Below are 18665 nucleotides of genomic sequence, written 5' to 3'. Positions count from 1 at the left end.
GAGATAGGCCAAAGAGCACACTTCCTCTGCTAAATGAGAAATGGCTATGACAGATATGGGGAAGGCTGAGATCTTTGAGTGAGTTCTTTGCCTTGGTCTTCACTGGCAACCAGTATTCTTGCATCTCTGAACCTCTAGATGGGAAATGGAGGAGCAAGCTCCACCCCACTGTAAGGGCAGAGGAAGTCTGAAACCGACTCGTGAGACTGGATGTGTACAAGTTTGTGGGGCTGAATGGTATGTATCCCAGGGTCCTAAGGAAGCTGGCTGCTGTGATTGCTGCGCTACTGTCCATGATATTTGAAAAAATCTTGACTGTCAGGTGAAGTCCCCAGGGATTGGAAAAAGAGAAACATAGCTCCTGTTTTCAAGAAAGGAGGAAGAAAAACCCAGGAAACTACAGACTGGTGAGCATCACCTCTGTGTCTGGGAAGATCATGGAATGCATCCTCCTGGACGATATGTTAAGGTACATGAGGGATGAGTGGGTGATCCACGACAGCCAGAATGGCTTCAGCAAGGGAAGATCATGTCTGACCAATCTGGTGGCTTTCTGTGATGGAGTGATGGCATCAGTGGACAAAGGAAGGCAACTGATATCATCTACCTGAACTTCTGCAAGGCCTTTGACGTGGTCCCCTACCACATCCTTATTTCTGAATTAGAAAGATGTGGATTTGAAGGGTGGACTATTCAGCTGATAAGGAATTGCTTGGAAGATCACAGTCAATGGGTTGTGGTCAATGGCTCTGTGTCCAGGTAGAGGCTGGTAATGAGTGATGATCAGACTGAGTGCACCCTCAGTAAATTTGCTGATGACACCAAGCTGAGCAGTGGGGTTGATACAGCAGAAGGAAGGGATGCCATCCAGAGGGACCTTGATAAACTCAAAAAGTGAGCCCTCGTGAACCTAACGAGGTTCAACAAAGCAGAGTGCAAGCTTTTGCATTTCGGTTGAGGTAATCGCAGATGTGCGTACGAAGTGGGAGAAGAACTCCTTGAGAGTAGTCCTACTGAGAAGAGCTTAGGGGTCCTGGTTAACGCCCAACTTAACATGAGCCAGCAGTGTGTACTTGCAGCTTGGAAGGCCAATGACATCCTGAATTCCATCAGAAGAGGGGTGGCCAGCAGGGCAGGTGAGGTGATTATCCCCACCTCCATTTTTTTGAGACCACATCTGGAGGAGGCTGCTAACAGTAAAAATGTGGAGCTTTTGGAAAGCTTTTTGTGGCCCAGAGGAGGGCCACAGAAGTGATCAAAGGGCTGAAGGAACTGGGCTTGTTTAGCCTGGAAAGGAAAAGATTGGAAAGCCAAAATGAGGTCTCCTCACAACATTTAAAGGGAGTTTACGAATGTGAGGGAAATGGAGAGTAGATAATGATGTGACAAGGGGGAATGATTTTAAACTAAACGAAGCAAGATTTATATTAGATGTCAGGGGAAAGGTTTCTACTGAGAGAGGTGAGGTTCTAGAACAGGCTTCCCAGAGAGGTTGTGGATGTCCCATCTCTGGAGGATGGGGACCCTGGGCAATCTGATCTAGTACTTGATCCAGGGGCTGGCAACCCTGCCTTTGGCAGGGGGGTTGGAACTTGATGGTCCTTGAGGTCCCTTCCAAGCCATTCTTCGATTAACAACTCTTTAAGTATGCAGGTGCTGTACTTGCTGTGTGTGACATTTGGGGGTGGTTTCTGACTGAAGGGGAACTTCCTTTCTCTCAAATATTCCACGAGTCAGAAATGCAAGAACTGTTTTGCTGAAGTTTTAGTTCTCTGCTTTGTGATGTTGAAGAGGTGGGGATTGTATGTAAGATACAATCTGCTGTAGTGGCAGAAGGGAAATATAAAATAGGATTATTTAAATGCTGAATAGATCCAGCTGTAAGGGAAGCACTACTTGCATGTATGTTTAGCATCTTTGATGTCTTTCTCTTTCCAGCTCTATGTGGCCACTGAAGCCATCCTCATTGCACTGGTGGGGGCAACTCCTCCATACCACTGGGATCTGGAACTGCTCTTTGCTAACCAGAGCCATAGCAACCAGTCAGCGAGTGAGCAGAGAGCCTTTGGGGAATGGCTTCTTACTGCCAATGGCAGCGAAGTTCATAAGCACGTACACTTCAGCAGCAGCTTCACATCAATAGTCTCTGAGGTAAGTCTGAAATGGGTTTTGTCGCTCTGTGTGTGAGCAGTAAATCTCATTGACAGAGTGGGGAGGAAAGCTGATGGTGCTGCTGATTCTTTCTCCTGTACTAATGCATGTTTTGAGTAGCAAATGAAGCGGGTGCTTCTTCCAGGTAGAGAACAAGTAACCTATTCCTATGTTAACTGCCTTGCTTTGCAGTGCAAATCTCAACCAATGTTCTGCATCAAAACTGCCCACCTTTTCCATGTGGAAGGTTGGTATTGGATCAGATAGCCTGGTTCCACCATTGGGTTAGCATCATGTTATTGTACTAACGTGTTTAAAATCTTGTATATACCTTAAGCTCTTTCTATCTGCCATCTGCAATTTCCTTGGTAAGACAGATGCGTGCAGTGAATCCATCCTGTTATTAGGAAGAAGTGAAGGAATTGGAGAGAAAGCAGCTTCTGCTGTTTCTTTACAACTTCATGGAGGGCACGGGCAATGGAGAGCAAGATGTATGAGGCAACCTCATCTGTTTTATCCCAAAACAATCTTCAGCTTTGTCACTGTGGCCTCTATGTTTTATCAGTGTCCTCTTTCATGGTACAGTCACTGTCTCTAGAGGAATGATTCCAGCTTTCATGCTGTGCTATGTGCATCACCTGCCGTTGCTAAGGCCTACAATATCTATTAATGTTGTTCTTCTGTGCAAGAGCCCTATCTGAGTAAGGTCTGAATTTAGCTCTGTACAGCTGAGTTCAACAACATAGCATTACTTGATAATTTGTGGCTATTGTCCAAATGTGTTAATGCTGCTCGAGTTAGTTCCATAAAGTACTTAAATTTATTGGTTATGAGCATATTAATAACTGCCAGTATTGGAACAGTACCAAGCAATTGTGTACAACATGTACTGCTTCTTATTCTGCTAATAAAGAGAATGAGTGCTTATGCCTCTATTGAAATTAAAATCCTAATGGACAGTGGCTTCTTTGAGCGTAACTTAAAGCCAATTGTCAGTTCTTTAAATTTTGTCTGAGCTTTTCACTTTTTTGGTTTTCAGTTTTCCAATAATTATTTATTCTCTTAATCTTGACAAGTCAGACGTTTTTTGAAGCCAAGCAGTGCCTTTGGATATAAATTTTGTGAAGATTCTTGTGCATCTTAGCTGCACAGGTGAAAAAATGCGGGTGCAGAACTTAAAGTACAACATAAAAATGTATCCCAAGGTATCTTGTATGTTAAAGAATTTCAAAGCAGAGTCTGAACTTTTCAGTAAAGACCCACATATATAAAAATCCTGTTGCTTCCTGAGATAAACTTTCTTCGGAACTTTAACCCCATGTATCATACACTTGAAAATGGGGTTAATTATAAAGATCTCACTGCATTTCTTCAAAAACTACTTGATCTTATTTTGGGGCTTTTGATCACTAATGCAGTCTTTCTACTGGCATGTAGAGAATTTTTTTCAACATTTCAGGAGGATATTTTTAATGTGTACCTTGTTGTATCATTTACTAGTTATGTGACTATTGCAAACTTGCAATGAAAAATCTGATGTCAAAAGATGTGTGATATCCTCTCTGTAGAAGAGAAATCTCAAGTCCTTTAAAGGTCATCTTAGTCATTGAGATTAACCTGCAGAACACATCTGAACAAATTTCACTTCACCACAATCAAATTATGCTTTGATCTCTGAATGATTCAGAGAGAATCTAATATCACTGAGATCACGTTGTGGGCTTTTTTTTTTCCAACACTTCTACCAAAATTGGGGAATAATTCTTGTAGCTCTTACAAAACAACTGTCCATGTTATTTCAAGTGAAGTGTAATCTCATCATATGCTATTATTATAGAGATATACTTTATTGTGAATTATTTTTCTAAATCTAGACAAGCTGATCTGAGGTCTCCTGGTTAGTTTCAGAAGATAATTTTGTCAGAGTCCTGACACCCTACTGCTGAGCATGTCAGTAAAAGCTTCACCATTTAAGTGACGATTTGATGAAGCCTGTACTTGAGAGTAAGCAAGTTATTTTCCTGGAGCTTCTGTGTGATTATATTTTGTTAGCCCTGTAATCTTGGTAAGACTTAATTGCACGGTTCTCTTTCCATGGCAAGGTAGTTCGTAGCTGAGATGTGAAATAATATAAGCCTGGCTAGAGTGGATATCTAATAGGGTTTTGGTAGGGGAAGAGATTATGAAGAGAGGATTAGATTGTTATTACAGGGATAATGACATAATCACCAGCTTACCTGCCCAGGAAGAAAAAACTGGTATCACTGAAAGAAAACATTATTTCAAGACAAAAGAGAAGCAGAAAAAGAAAAAGAACGCCATATAAGCTTTTAGAATAAAAAAGGAAATAAATTTTGAACAGTGAGAACATGATATAATTTAACTGTGTAGTGTTGTGGGCGAAAGAATTCTCTCTGCCAGGCTGATCTATGAGGCAACATTAGGTCTGTAAGAACATCTGAAGATCAGGTGTGTGTTTGGAATAGAGAAGAATTGGGAGTTGCACAAAGAGGACTGTAAAAATAAATAGAAGCATGAGCAATACCAGAAAACTTGTCAAAAGCTGCCAGAGTGTTTCACATTGACAAAACTGTTCCTAAGGAGGAGAGAAATATTTCTGGACACGAATCACAATGCTTAATTTCGTGTAGTATTCCTACACCCTGCAGTGATAAATGCCAAGAGGTAGGACTGAATATATTTAAGCTCGTAGTTTTGATGTGAGAAAAGGCAAGAAAAGTAAGAGAGGGGACAAAGGCTGCAAAATTACAATATCCCATGAGGTATCTATTCTTGAGTTCAGAATCAAAGACTGTACTTGATCTGGGGAGCTGTGCAATTGGTTACTATGTCTCCAGAGAATCTGGAAGAAAGCACTTGTTTCAGTGCCTGTGTGATGACAGACCGACTGGAATGCTTAGGAGATTTAAGCAGTTTTATCTTCCTGAAAGTATGTTTCACCCCCCTCCAACTGTTGGTGAACCACTTTGACTCTGTTGAATTCTCCTTTTTTGTCTCCATCCAGTGGTTTTTAATTGGCAACACATCATACAAAGTCAGTGCTGCCAGTTCTTTCTACTTCAGTGGTGTGTTTGTTGGAGCAATCTCCTTTGGCCAGCTCTCAGATCGCTTTGGAAGGAAGAAAATCTATCTCACAGGTAACAGTAATGATCTTTTTCCAGGTAAACAATCAAAATGAATGAAGTGGAGATGTTGAATCTCTGAAAAATGAGTTGCAAGAGCCCAGTTCTTCTGGCAACTTAGTACAGATTTGTCTTTCCAGTGTATTTCTGGGGACAAGAAATTAATATTGTACTATTCAATCAGTACCTGAGTACTAAGGAGATGTTCTGAATTTAGGAATTGTACTACATTTGCTAAAAAACAAGCACAAGCAATGGTTGTCATGCTCAGAAGTGATTAATATTCCTAATAATTCATTAGCAACGTTCTTATACGTATAACCTTCTGTAAATTTTTTTTTTCTTTTGGCTGCATGAATTATTTTTTTTTTTGTATTTGGGATTGTCACTTTAAAATTCACAAAGTTTTTTTTTTGTTGTTTTTACTCTCCCTAAATCACGCATTTGGAACTTTGTGTTTTGTGTATGTTTGTTTTTGGTTTTTTTTTGTAGATGGATAAGCATGTAGAACCAAAACAAGTGCACTTTTTTTCCTTCAAAGAAACAATCTCATTTATTCAAAGCTGATTAAAAATGAATCTGCCATGCAGTGCAAAGTTCCCATGTACTATCCCCTGATAAAGGTTCTCTAATCTATATGGAGTACTTTCCAGAAATGAGGGGAGATATTTGATCATATGCTTAGCCTGGGGTTTCTGTATGAACATAAACATGAAACCATCTTAACAGGATCCAGGAAGTAATTTTAAATATTTGAAAAATTGTCTTCCATGAATTGAATTTGGGGGTTTAGTACTGCAAATCAGGTATCAGCAATCACTCCTTGTGTTCTTCCTTTTATGGTATTGACTTTGGGTTCTTGTATTTCTACCCATACCTGTGAAATGTAGCCATGTTTTATAGCTGTTGAATTTGATTGCTTAAGGCATCAAGTGAATGTCAAATAAAGACATTGATAAGCACTTCTATTTTACTACCTTTTCCTGAAGTTCAACCTTTTGCCTCTTACTTCCAGGTTTTGCCCTTGACATCTTGTTTGCCATTGCAAATGGATTCTCACCCTCATATGAATTCTTTGCCGTGTCTCGATTCTTGGTAGGGGTGATGAATGGTGGGATGTCACTGGTGGCCTTTGTTCTACTGAATGAGTGTGTGGGTACTGCCTACTGGGCATTAGCAGGTAAAAGTTGAGTGTTGGTGTCTTTATTGTCAGAACTTATGGATTTCAGTTGCACATACTGCACGAGACACACCAAAGCTAATAAGCATTTACAAAGTTAACTTTGCTTTCTGTGTAACCACAATCTTTGAGTCCTGCTTTATTTAATGTGTATTTTAGGCAAGCACAGTAGGTAACTTGGCCATTCAGGTTTCTACATCACCCAAGCTGACTAAGGTACTCAAGTTGAAACAAATCCCCTGTGGGTGTTAAGCAGCTTAAAACTTATCCACTGTTTATGCTAGCTGAGCTCTATCCACTGGAATTGAGACTGTGTGTTGTGGTTTAATCCAGCAGGTGGTTAAGCACCACACAGTTGTTTGTACTACTTTTTATGCATGGTAAACTGGAACATATTTACACTTTAATTCTATACAGGGCTTTAGGTGAGAGAATGTAGGAAGATGCTTTTTGGACTTGTTTTGATGTTTGTAATTAGGTGCAATGCATCTGTGCTGTGTGGGTGAAGGATGGAATTCTCTTTGGATAAATAGCTTTGTGTTTGTCTGTGCTACTGAGTGAAATGTTCTTAATGAAGAATTATTTTCTGTATTTCCATGTGTTAGGATTTAACAGTGTTCTTTAATAGAGTGATAATGGTGTTTTTGTTCTTTTTTTTTTTTTTTTTATTGTGTGTCAGGATCTATTGGTGGCTTGTTCTTTGCTGTGGGAATTGCCCAGTATGCTTTGTTAGGGTACTTCATTCGCTCCTGGAGGACTCTGGCTGTTGTGGTTAACCTGGAAGGAACAGTAGTCTTTCTTCTCTCTCTGTAAGTAGTTGAACTACTGAACTTCGAGGAAGATATCAGTAATGAGAGAAAATACAATTAGGTCAAGGAGCTTCTCTAGGCTGGTATGAAGTGCTGTAACTAAGATATTTTTCTGAGCTTTGGCCACCTTGTGTTACTATATGCTGCAATATCTGAAAATGCAAGTGCATGCTTCATTGTATATGTGTTAGTACTGTAAATTGGACTAGTCTTGAGGTGGTATACATCCTACTCCTTCACTGTTATGTGTTAGATTCTTCAAAGTGTCCTCTGGTATGCTGCAAGATACTGTGTAACAGGTCATAAAAGATACAGAAATGTGCTTATGTGATAACTTATTTCTCTTCTAATTCTGCTTACGTCGAAAGAACTGCCTCAAAATTGTTTGCACATTCTTAAAGGTGACGTGCAAATGGGCAGCTTCCTTTGATTTTTTTTCAAAAAATCTGATTAGGAAAGAATTGGAAAAAGGCTTCTTTAAAGTAAAGTAGCTAGGATCTTTGTGACGTTCAGCACTGAAAGGTATGAGGTGCAGTGGTGCAGTGTTTTCTTCCTCTGTCATATCTTTCTTCATATCAGCAACTGATAAGAAATTAAGTTTAGCTGCAGTTCCAATTTAAGGCTTTTTCCTTCCAATATCTGTTTAACTTTGGTAACTACTCTCTTGCTAAAGTCAAAACAGCCTTTCAAAGAAAGCAGCATGTTAAAGGCTGTTTATGAGGTGAAAGGCATATTTGACATTTCTGATGTTTCAAAACCTTCATAAGGTGATATTTAGGGCTTTTTACTATTTATTTTAATGTTCAGATAACCTGTTCAATTTTCTTTATGCTTGGGACTTAAGAGCTGTGCTCAGAGGCCCATTTTACTGTAAATAAGAATTTTTCATTCCCAGGTTTCACACTGCCTCCCACCTACGTTACTTAAAAATGACTATTTATATGAAAAGTTACCAGATTTTTTTTTTATTATGGGGAAGGAAACATACTATTTTCTGAATTCTTCTTAAAAGCACAGAAACACTTGCTCCAGGAAAAAATGTCACTTCAGCCTTTTGCCAGATCCTTTTTAAGACTGTGCAGAAGTTGGCACAGAAGAATTAGTTCTGGGAATCTGAGAATAAATTCTTTTGTAGGATGTATTGGAGTTACAGACCTATTGAGTGGATGCTGTATGTGAAGTGCAAGTGCATGATTATTTTTGTACAGCCTTGCTATCTACAAGAGAGAATTAGAAGAATGATTATTATAATTATTATTAATTATAAAGAGGGAAAATGTTGGAACGTGAGGAACAGAAGACAGCTAGTAAACATTGTAAAACATTTTACTTTTAATAACGTGGAGCGTCTTTGATTCTGAATTCCACTAGGAAGAATCCTAATGATATTGTAATTTATACTGTTGTGTGTATGTATGTGTGTATACATGTACACACAATTTTTTGTTACCTAAATTGCATACGAATTATTTTCCCTTTATTTCCAACGTACTTTGTTTCAGTAAATGTGTTGTATACCTGAAGGGTTGTTTGAGAAATTATCTTATACTGAAACATATTTCAGCCTTATTTCCATAGGCAAGCCCAGCACTGTAGAATAGAAAAGCCCTCAAGGTGTCTCTGCAATATATATAATTTCTATATATAAATAAAAGAAATGTGTGTTACAGGTTTATTCCAGAGTCCCCCCGCTGGCTATATTCACAAGGCAGGCTGAGTGAAGCAGAAGATGCCCTCTACCTCATTGCAAAGAAGAACCGCAAGCAGAAGCACACTTTTTCATTAAAACTCCCTGCTGAGAGGAGCCCCAGAGAAGCTGGCAGTTTCTTGGACCTCTTCCGATACAGGGTTCTCTTGGGACGCACCTTAATCATGATGTTCACCTGGTACTTGAAATACTCTGTAGGCCCAGCTGTATTGCTTTGATTCTTAGAGGGAATGTGCTGTGAGAATCGGCTAATCGTGCATGTTGTACATTGTCTCAACCTTTATTTTTAGGGGTCCCTATTGTAGTATTTCCTCAGTATATTTCTAAAGTTAAGCCATTTTTACAATTTAGTTCTGAGATATTTTGTCTTTGCGTTTCACTTGTGCTTTTCGAGGCGTAGAGCTGTTGAGAGCTGGATATTCCTTCCTGGCCCTCAAAGGCTGCTGGGATTAGTCATGCTGTCATCCTCTTTGGTTCCATGCTATGCATCCATACTTTCAATCATTTGGATTATTTCTTGTGTTTTGTGTATTAGGAGCCTGTTAGTAGGTTGGTGGCCTACCTTATCTAATGTGTATTTCCTAAAAGAAAGTGCTACCTGAGGTTGCCAGTGCTAGCAGTTGCTGTAGTATGGAGCAGGAACCTATGACACTACTTTTAGTCACTAGCAGAAATGTAGTTATCCAAAAGTACTTGTTTTGGTTTGTTCTGTTCATCCAGATGCTTTTATAATGCACGTTTTTGGGAAGAGGTATTAAGAAAAAAACAAATGACTTTTTTTTTTTTTTTCAGCTGTCAGCATAAGTCTATACTTCTGTGGCTTTTCCAAATATTTAGTGCAGAACAGTCAATTTTCTGTTCTGTAAATGAGAATTAGGAGATTGCCTTGTTGATTTACTGCAGAATGAATTGGCAACGTGTTCCTTTTTTCTCTGTAGAGAATTCATTCAGGGTCACAAAAGAAAAATGAAAATCAGAATCTGGAAATGGATAGAACTGGACCAGGATGTAGAAATTAGAGGAAGGTAGAAAAAGGCCTGCTATCTAAAACACTATATATAATTGATACTACACTGTACCAGATGAGTGCTTTGATATGGCTGACAAAGTTCCAACTCTGATTTTACTTTTTTTTTCCCCCTATCTTTTACAGGTTTGTGTGCAGCTTGGTTTATTACGGTCTTACCCTTAATGTGGGTGATTTAGGTGGAAACATTTATGCCAATTTAGCCCTATCAGGGTTGATAGAAATCCCAGCATACCCAATCTGTATTTACTTGATTAACCAAAAATGGTAAGTATGAAATTCTATTAATGTGTTTAGCATTTTCTTTTTTTTTATATAAAATACAAGTTTCTTTCAAATTGTATCTCCTAGCCCACAGACACTGTATGGAATTTTCTGCTTTGCTATTTCCAGTTCATTATATTCTCTTGAGAAATGATTTTTTATTTGAAAGTGCTGCTGGTGGATCTTCACCTCTAATAAGGTTTAAGTTGTTGCTCAGTGACTCATTCTTGTATGGCTCAAAGATAAAGATGATTGTCAGTAGAATTAGCTGTGCTGACTCTATCCTGACACAAGATGGCATGATTCCCACCTGTCTTGTAACTCCCATTTTGTTAGGTCAAAGATGCTACAACTAAATTCAGCAGCTGAAACTGTTGTGTGATGTAATTTTACAGCTGCTGCACAAGTGTAAGAGCAGACTCTTAGCCCTTTCCTGAGCTGTTGTACTCCAGACATTGTCTTACTTTTTTTTTTTGTGTGTGTAATTCACTTTCCAGTCTCTTTTCTAAATGTCTCTTGAGAAGCTTTACATACATGCACACAGTGGGAAGGAAATAAAAATCCTTGAGATTGTGAGCTGCAGCATGAAGACTTCTCAGTGCTCATTTTGTTGAGAGCAGCAGAAAATTTTTAAAGCAGTGGGAGAGGGGGTGTTTGTGGAGATGGCATTTGATATTTCTGCAAATAGAGACAAGGTGAATGTAGAAGCTTCATTGGTTATCCTTTTTTGGACACCAGGTTTGGTCGAAAGAGAACACTGAGCGCGTTTCTGTTCCTGGGAGGATTGGCTTGTCTTATTGTCATGTTTCTTCCTAAAAAGAAAGGTAAATGTTTCCTTTTGTTTCTGGAATACTTAGTAAGAAGTTGCAAAACTCCTTCCCCAAAAGCCTAAGAATTTTTGCTTGTCAGTGCAGTAGGCTTGTACTTAAAAGCCACAGAAGCTAAGCCATAAGTAGCAATTTCCCTAGGATCTTAAGAAAATCTTGTTGGAAAAAATGTGGGTTTGAACTCGTCTTTGGATTCTGTCCTACACTTCCACTTTAATCACAACAGTCACTCCTTTCCAGTGTTTCTGAAGTAATTCCAAGAAATGATGTTTTTTGGGATATCTCCATTATCCAAATGAGCTGTCAGTATAAATACACATGCAACTCGTAGGTATCTCTCCAAGTGAAAGGCTGTGCCAAAAGAGCCTAAGTGACACATTTTCTCTATCAGATACTGGAGTTTTTGCAGTGGTGAACAGTCGCTCACTTTCTTTGCTGGGAAAACTGACAATCAGTGCTGCATTTAACATTGTCTACATCTACACGTCAGAACTTTATCCCACAGTGATCAGGTAATGCAAGTTAATTTTAAGATTTTCATTTTTCTGGTTCTTTTCCCTGATCACCTTTTACTTCTCTTTTTCTAATAATTACATTTCATTTGAGATTTTCACTTAACATACAATGATTACCTGTATGGTCTTGTATGTATTGAACTTTCTTTTCTCTTATCCTCACCTCCATCTCCCTCAAATGTGCAGTGTTCTCTTCAGAGTAACTGTATTCTCCATAATAATAAAACAGACCTTTTGGGTGCTTAGTGTTCTCACAGCCTTCTCTCCACTAATGAGGATAACAGTAGTATTGCTGACCAACAACATCTGTGGGTTCCTCAGTGCTTTATAAACCAGGCAATTCTGTTGAAATTTGTGCTTCCTCAACAAGCAATGTTAAAGATGCAACCAGTCAGTAAGCTTTGTGAAAGCAATTTGGTGCTTTGAAGGCAGAAGTTCCCTGTGCTTGTGGTGAATGAGTAGATAAAGGCATCTATTATACAGGTGCAATTTTTAATACATGTATTTGTTTGCCAGCTATCACTGTTAGTGGCTAGACATCATTGAAACTATCCTGTAAAGCTGTTCTCCTCTGTTGGGTGAATCTGCTGATATGGATAAAGGAATCTAGCCAGAGTTTCAGGAAGAGATAAGATGCAATGACTGAAATCACACCTTTTTTTTTATTTTTGTCATCTTAAATGTATGCATATGTTAGAATTCTGAACGTGCAGTGGATTTGTGCTTTTCTCAGAATACAAAGCATATGATTTCATTCCTTTTTTCAGGTGTTTTCGTTTAGATTTCACTTTTTGTTGCCAGTTGGTATGGCCAGAATCATGAGTGAAACTTTTTTGTTGTCTTTTTTAAAAACCCTTTCCTGCACTTCCATCTTGTACTTTTAAAATTTTAGTTTTTCATGTGCAAATGTGACTAATTAACGATTTTTTTGTTTCTTCTTAGGAATGTTGGAATGGGTGCCTGCTCCATGTTTTCCCGTGTTGGTGGAATCATTGCTCCTTTTGTCCCTTCACTGGTTTGTCTGAACTTGCTATTTTAAGTACATTTTTGTTCTGCGGTTCCGATGGTTCAGAAGCTTGCAGAAGTGGAAATATTTGGGTAAACTGTGTATAGAAAATAATCTGTAGATTAGGTGTCTTGGCAGTGTTATGATAGGTTAAAGGCATTATGATATAATCTGTAATTAGACAGAAAATCCCAGTGTTTAGCTCAGAAGATACTTCAGGATTTTGAAATCCAGCCCCTGAATTTCAGCAGTATTGTCATTTGAAAGCAAAAAAAAAAAAACCCGAAACAACAAATTGTTCCCAAATTTAGACCATAAGCCAGCAATAACTAAAAATGTATTTAAAAGATTTACTGCATCAAGGTGATAAAGCATAAGAACTCACTGCTCTTCTCAGGAGCTCATATTTTTGAGTGGAGACTCATTTTACTGTTGCTGTGCTTCACTGAATCCGTACATCATAATAGTCAGTAAATGGTTTATATTTCAGTAAGTGCAGACCTGAGATACTTTAAGCTTCTGAGAACAGATCTTACAGCAGCCTGTCAAAGCAAAGAGAAATTCTCAAGAAACAAATATGAAGATGGTACTGTTCCCTTATGTTTATAGGCACTGTGTGCTTGTATGTAAAATAGAGTTCAGGGTTCTTTACTGATACAAACTGCTTGGTGAGGTCTAGTGAGTATTTCTTTAATATGACACGGATTTCATATGGAATAACTTTTCTCTTTGCCATCTGCCATCTTACTATGGCATGCAGAAGGCTGGTAGGAGGATAGATGAGCACACTGGACTTTTTTTTTTTTCATAGAATGAAACATAAAGTAGGTGGGAGTGTCTTCAGGGCAATAGGGGGCAAAGCCAAAGCTGGTACAGATCTCCCAGGTAGATTTAATGGACTGCTTTTATGTAGCAGTGGGGGGAATCCATTATGTTGTATGCCATGGACATTTGGCACTGAAAGAGACAAATATTTAATCATCATGTTTTGAAAGGGTCCAAGGAAAGTCAAAATAGCTTTTTTTAAAGAATAAATGAGCATTGATTTGTGGGAAGAATTAAGGTTTTCATCAGAATTTCTTAAACTACTTGAATGTATTTTCCAATAGCTCTTCTCTGTGAATCATATACAAAGAGTTGCAATGGAGAAAAGTTAATTGTTGAGCTAAGAGATGAAATGTTCTCTTGTATTTCATCGTAGTTCTCTTGAGTTTCTTTTTTTTTTTTTCAGTTTAGAATTGCTTTTTCACTATAGAAAATGAGTTTTTGAAACCGTGCTATACTCCTGTATTTTTTTTTTTTAGATAAGCATTCTTCTGAAAGTGAATATATACATTTTTGAGCTATATTGAAGATGATTCCTATTTTTGCACAAAGCTGCATGAAGTATAGTTCTACTTTTAACAAAATGTATAAAGAGGAACAGAATTAAAAGGTGATCTGCCAGCATCATTGGGTTGTCAGGGTGATGGCAGAAAGGCGAAAGCTCAGTTGAAACTCAAACCTAGCAAGGAGCATAAATACAGATTCTGTCAGTCAAAGGACATATAGTGTTTAGCTCATTGTTGAATGGAAGAGATAGCCTATTGGTGGATGAGATGGAATAAGATGAAGTACTTAACACTTGCTTTAGTCTACACAGGCAAAGCCTGACCCCAAGCCTCTGTGCATATCAGCACAGTTTAGGAAGCAGATGGCCAGGCAGCAGTGGAGGAGCAGTAGGTTCATGAACCCTGAGAGAAGCTCAAAGCTTTCCAGTCCATGGGATAGGAATTACTAAGTGGTGGTGAAAGAGCTGGCTATGCTAGTGAGCCAAGTGTCTGTCTGAAAACTCATTGTAGTAGATGGAGGTCACTGATTACTAGGGGGAAGAATGCTAATACTGATGCTAAATACTGTGCGTGTCTTTAAGATGGATCAGAAAGTGAATCCAGGTAATTTCCTGCTGATCAGCTCTAACTCAGCCCCTGGGAAGATCAAGGATATGGCCTCACAGAGTTTATTTCCAAGCATGTTAAGGCCGAGAAGGTAATTGGGAACAGTTAGCATGAATTTACTAGGGAAAGTTAATTCTCTGACAGTTTGGTAGTCAGCCATTCCATCACAGAACATAATGTGGATGAAGAAATGGAGGAGAAGAGAGAAAGCATTTTGGCACTGTCCCACAGCATTTTTGTTTGAAGGAATATTGGATGGATTTGAATGTTCCATGGACCATCCTCCTCATATTTGTTCTAAATGCAAAGGAGCATTTAACACAACAAATGATAAAGCTTAAATCCAGGGGGACCTTTTGGGCCAACAGAAACCCCATGAAGGTCAGCAAGAAGTGTAAAATTCTCTTTCTGGTTTGGGCTAATCACAGGGCTTGTATAGGCTGATCAACTGAGTAGCAGCTTTGCTGGAAAAGACCCAGGGGTTGCAATTGTATGGCAAGTTAAACGACAGCTAGCAGTGTCCTCACTGAAAAAAGGCAAATGTCACACTGAGCTGTATCAGGCCTATGTCAGTGCATGATCTGCAGATCAAATTTATGGTCTCTCAGTTCTAGAAAGATATGGAAAAAATCTGGAGAGGGTCCAGAACATGGCAACAGATGATGAGGGACCTAGAACATATAGTTTCAGGTGAAAGCTGAAAGAGTTGTGTTATAAGGGTTAGTGGCCACAGGTTGCAATTTGAGGGTTACAAATAAGATGCATAGAAAACTTCCTTTTCCTCTCTGAGAGGCTTAATATAGCCCTGGAGTGGTTCTCTCGGATGGGAGAAATCTCCATCCTTGGAGTTTTCAATGGCTACACAATGCTATGGTTGACATGGTTACAGCCAACACTAGACCCTGCTTTGAGTTGGTGGTTGGGCTAGATGACACCTAGAGATTTCTTCCAGTCAGCGTGTCTTTGTGTGATATATCTCTCTACTACAAAACGATGTAACATTTCATCTAAAGGAATGTATTATGGGCAAGAATTGAGTACAAGTTCAGCTGGCATTTCTTTTAAAGTCCAGTTCAAAATCTATATGGCTTTGATAGTACTGCTAGAAGCTGTCATGGTTTTGTCCGGATTTTATTCATACAGGCTTCTGTTGATTCTGTATTTTGGATTCTAGATGAAAATGGTGATGTTAACACTGATCTTTTACTTGTTACCAAGCACTGCTTGCATAGTCAAGGACTTTCAGCTTTTCATGCTGCCCTGCCAGCAATGGGACTTGGAGTGCACAAAGAACTGGGAGGGGACAGAGTCAGAACAGCTGGCCCAAATGGCCCAAAGGGATATTCCATACTGTATGACGTGATACCCAGCAATAGAAGCTGTAGGAGAAGGAAGGTGAAGGGTCTTTTGGACTGATGGCATGTGTCTTCCCCAGAAACTACTGCGTGTGTGTTAACCTCTGCTTTCCTGGACACGGCTGAACATGTGTTCTCATGATTTTACTATTCTGATTGTCTTCCCATCCCACCTGAAGAGAGTGAACAAGCAGGTGTGGTGCTTAGCTCCTTGCTGGGTTTAAGTCACAACAGATACAATTGACAATACTGCTAAGAGAGAATGAATTTGGTAATTTTTACAGTAAAGGTAAAGCACAGAATGGTTAAGGTTGAAGGGATCTTTGGAGGCTGTCTGGTCCATCTGTTCCACCTCCTAGCCCTTGGCTCAAGCAGGGTCAACAAGAGCCACTTGTCTAGGATTGTGTCTGGACAGCTTTGGATTATCTCTGAGGTTGGAGATTTCATCCCCTCTCTGGTCAACCTGTGCTCGTGGTTGGTTGTGCTCATAGTAAAAGTATTTCCCAGTGCTCAGAGGGTACCTCCTGTGTTTCTGATTTTTACCCATTTGTCTTGCTGTGTCAGTTGGCACAACTGGACACAGCCTGGTTCCATCCCTTTTGCACCTTCCCTTCATGTATTTATATGCCAATCTGAAAGTAATGCCTCCGATTTATTTCCATGAAAACAACAACAGATACAAAGAGCACAATCACACTATTAAATAGAGTACATTCTCAGCTACAAAACACGATTTTTAACATAGTCACCACCATTAGCTGTGCATTTTTGCCAGCGATGAACAAGAGCCTGAACACCGTGTTTCTGAAAAATCTGCACCGGCAGAAGTGGCCTACTATTTCACAGCTGCTGTGTCAGTGCTAGGAAAATGTTGTCCATCTTTCATTGGCCCAAATAGATGGAGTCAGAAGGTGCCAAATCTGGACTATACGGTGGGTGTGATAGGACAGTACAGCCAGGATTGGCAATGTGTTCCATGGCCATCAAAATGTTATGGGGCCTGGTGTTTTTGTGTTGCAAGAGAAAGGCTGTCTTCTCTGCCATGACTCTGGAAGTCTGAGCCTTCAATTTAGTCAGCATTGCAACGTACCGATCAGAGCTGATGTTTTGTCCAGGTTCCAGGAGATCCTGGAGAATCATCTTTTTTTATTATTCTGAAAGACAGTGTGCATCACTTTACCCACTAAGGGCTTGAACTACGTCTTCAATGGGGAAATTTGCACATCGCCACACCACTGATTCCCGTTTTGATTCTGGCTCATAGTGATGACACCACATCTTGTCACCAGTTAAGATGCAATCCAGGAATCAAGCGCTTTCAACCTCATATTTGTTCAGTAGGTCCTGACAAACTTGCATCTGGTGTTCATTCTGTTCTTGTGTGAGCATTTGTGGGATCAACCAGACACAAACTTTGCAATATTCCAGTGTTGCCGCTGTTGTTTCCAGCACACTGGTATTCAGCTCTGTATGCTGATCTCTGGTTGTAATCTGCCAGCTCGTGCAGATGAGCCAATTGAGATTCTCTTCATTTTTGTGTTGTGACAGCTGTGTATGACCATCCAGAACGTGGTTCGTCTTTCATGTTGCTGTTGCCACTGCTGAAATGCAACACCCACTGCCTCACTGTGCTCACTTCTTTCTGTTTGATCTCCATAAATGTTCATCAACTGTTGATGAATGTCAGTGGGTGCCTTTTTTTCCTGCATGGAAGAATTCAATGACACTCCTTTGCTTCATCTGCACTTTCATGTCAGATGCCACTTGGTCAGACTGCCCATCTGTTGTCAACAGCAAGGAAATGTAACAGAATAGTGGCAGGAAGGTTCAACTTCTATTGCTATACAATCAACGTCTGCTTCTCTGCTCTTGTGAGGCCCCACCTGGAGTACTGTGTCCAGGTCTGGAACCCCCAGTACAAAAAAGACAGCTGTTGGAGAGGGTCCAGAGGCGAGCCACAAAGATGATCAGGGGACTGGAGCACCTCCCCTATGAGGACAGGCTGAGGGAGCTGGACTTGTTCAGCCTGGAGAAAAGAAGGCTGCAGGGTGACCTCATTGCAGCCTTTCAGTACATAAAGGGAGCCTACAAACAGCAGGGGAATCAACTCTTTGAAAGGGTAGATAGCAGCAGGACAAGGGGAAATGGTTTTAAGTTGAGGGAGGGGAGATTTAGGTTGGATGTCAGGGGGAAGTTCTTTACAGAGAGAGTGGTGAGGTGCTGGAACAGGCTGCCCAGAGAGGTTGTGGATGCACCATTCCAAGAGGTGTTCAAGGCCAGGTTGGATGGAGCCCTGGGCAGCCTGGTCTGGTATTAAATGGGGAGGTTGGTGGCCCTGCCTGTGGCAGGGAGGTTGGAGGTTCATGATCCAGCCGTTCCAAAGGTCCGTTCCAACCCTGGCCATTCTGTGATTCTGATGTTATGGGCCAGCATAATAAAATAGGAGATATTACTTTTGGAGTAGCTCTCGTGTGTTGATAAAATCCTCCTGTACCTTGTATAACCTAAATAGATTCAGCTGTTTCAGCCTTCTCTTGTATGTGAGATGCTCCAGTCCCATTATCACCTTTATGTCTCTTTGTTGGATTCTCTCTTGTACTGGACAGCCCAGAATTGGATACAGAACTCCAGGTATGGCCTCACCAGTGCTGAGTAGAGGGTGAGGTTCACCTTTCACAATCCAGGATACTATTAGCTTTTTCCTTTTTCCTTTTTCCTTTTTCCTTTTTCCTTTTTCCTTTTT

The 18665-nt window shown here is 39.9% G+C and overlaps 1 protein-coding gene across 1 annotated transcript in view; it reads left to right on the top strand.

Moving 5' to 3' along the window:
* Positions 1-461: 461 nt before the first annotated feature.
* The window catches only part of SLC22A15 (solute carrier family 22 member 15), a 27487-nt gene continuing 9283 nt past the window's right edge, over positions 462-18665 (top strand). Inside the window, exons 1-10 of the mRNA XM_042809623.1 lie at positions 462-545; positions 1939-2151; positions 5177-5309; positions 6310-6474; positions 7154-7283; positions 8954-9169; positions 10145-10285; positions 11021-11106; positions 11501-11621; positions 12567-12639. Coding sequence (XP_042665557.1) covers positions 462-545; positions 1939-2151; positions 5177-5309; positions 6310-6474; positions 7154-7283; positions 8954-9169; positions 10145-10285; positions 11021-11106; positions 11501-11621; positions 12567-12639 — 1362 coding nt within the window. The remainder of the gene's footprint in view (positions 546-1938; positions 2152-5176; positions 5310-6309; positions 6475-7153; positions 7284-8953; positions 9170-10144; positions 10286-11020; positions 11107-11500; positions 11622-12566; positions 12640-18665) is intronic.

The sequence above is a fragment of the Centrocercus urophasianus genome, unplaced genomic scaffold (genome assembly GCF_019232065.1).
Source record: "Centrocercus urophasianus isolate 14NV4802_14NV808 unplaced genomic scaffold, USGS_Curo_1.0 seq_12, whole genome shotgun sequence".
In the NCBI taxonomy this organism is placed as follows: domain Eukaryota; kingdom Metazoa; phylum Chordata; class Aves; order Galliformes; family Phasianidae; genus Centrocercus; species Centrocercus urophasianus.
This window is presented reverse-complemented; position numbering and strand designations above follow the sequence as displayed.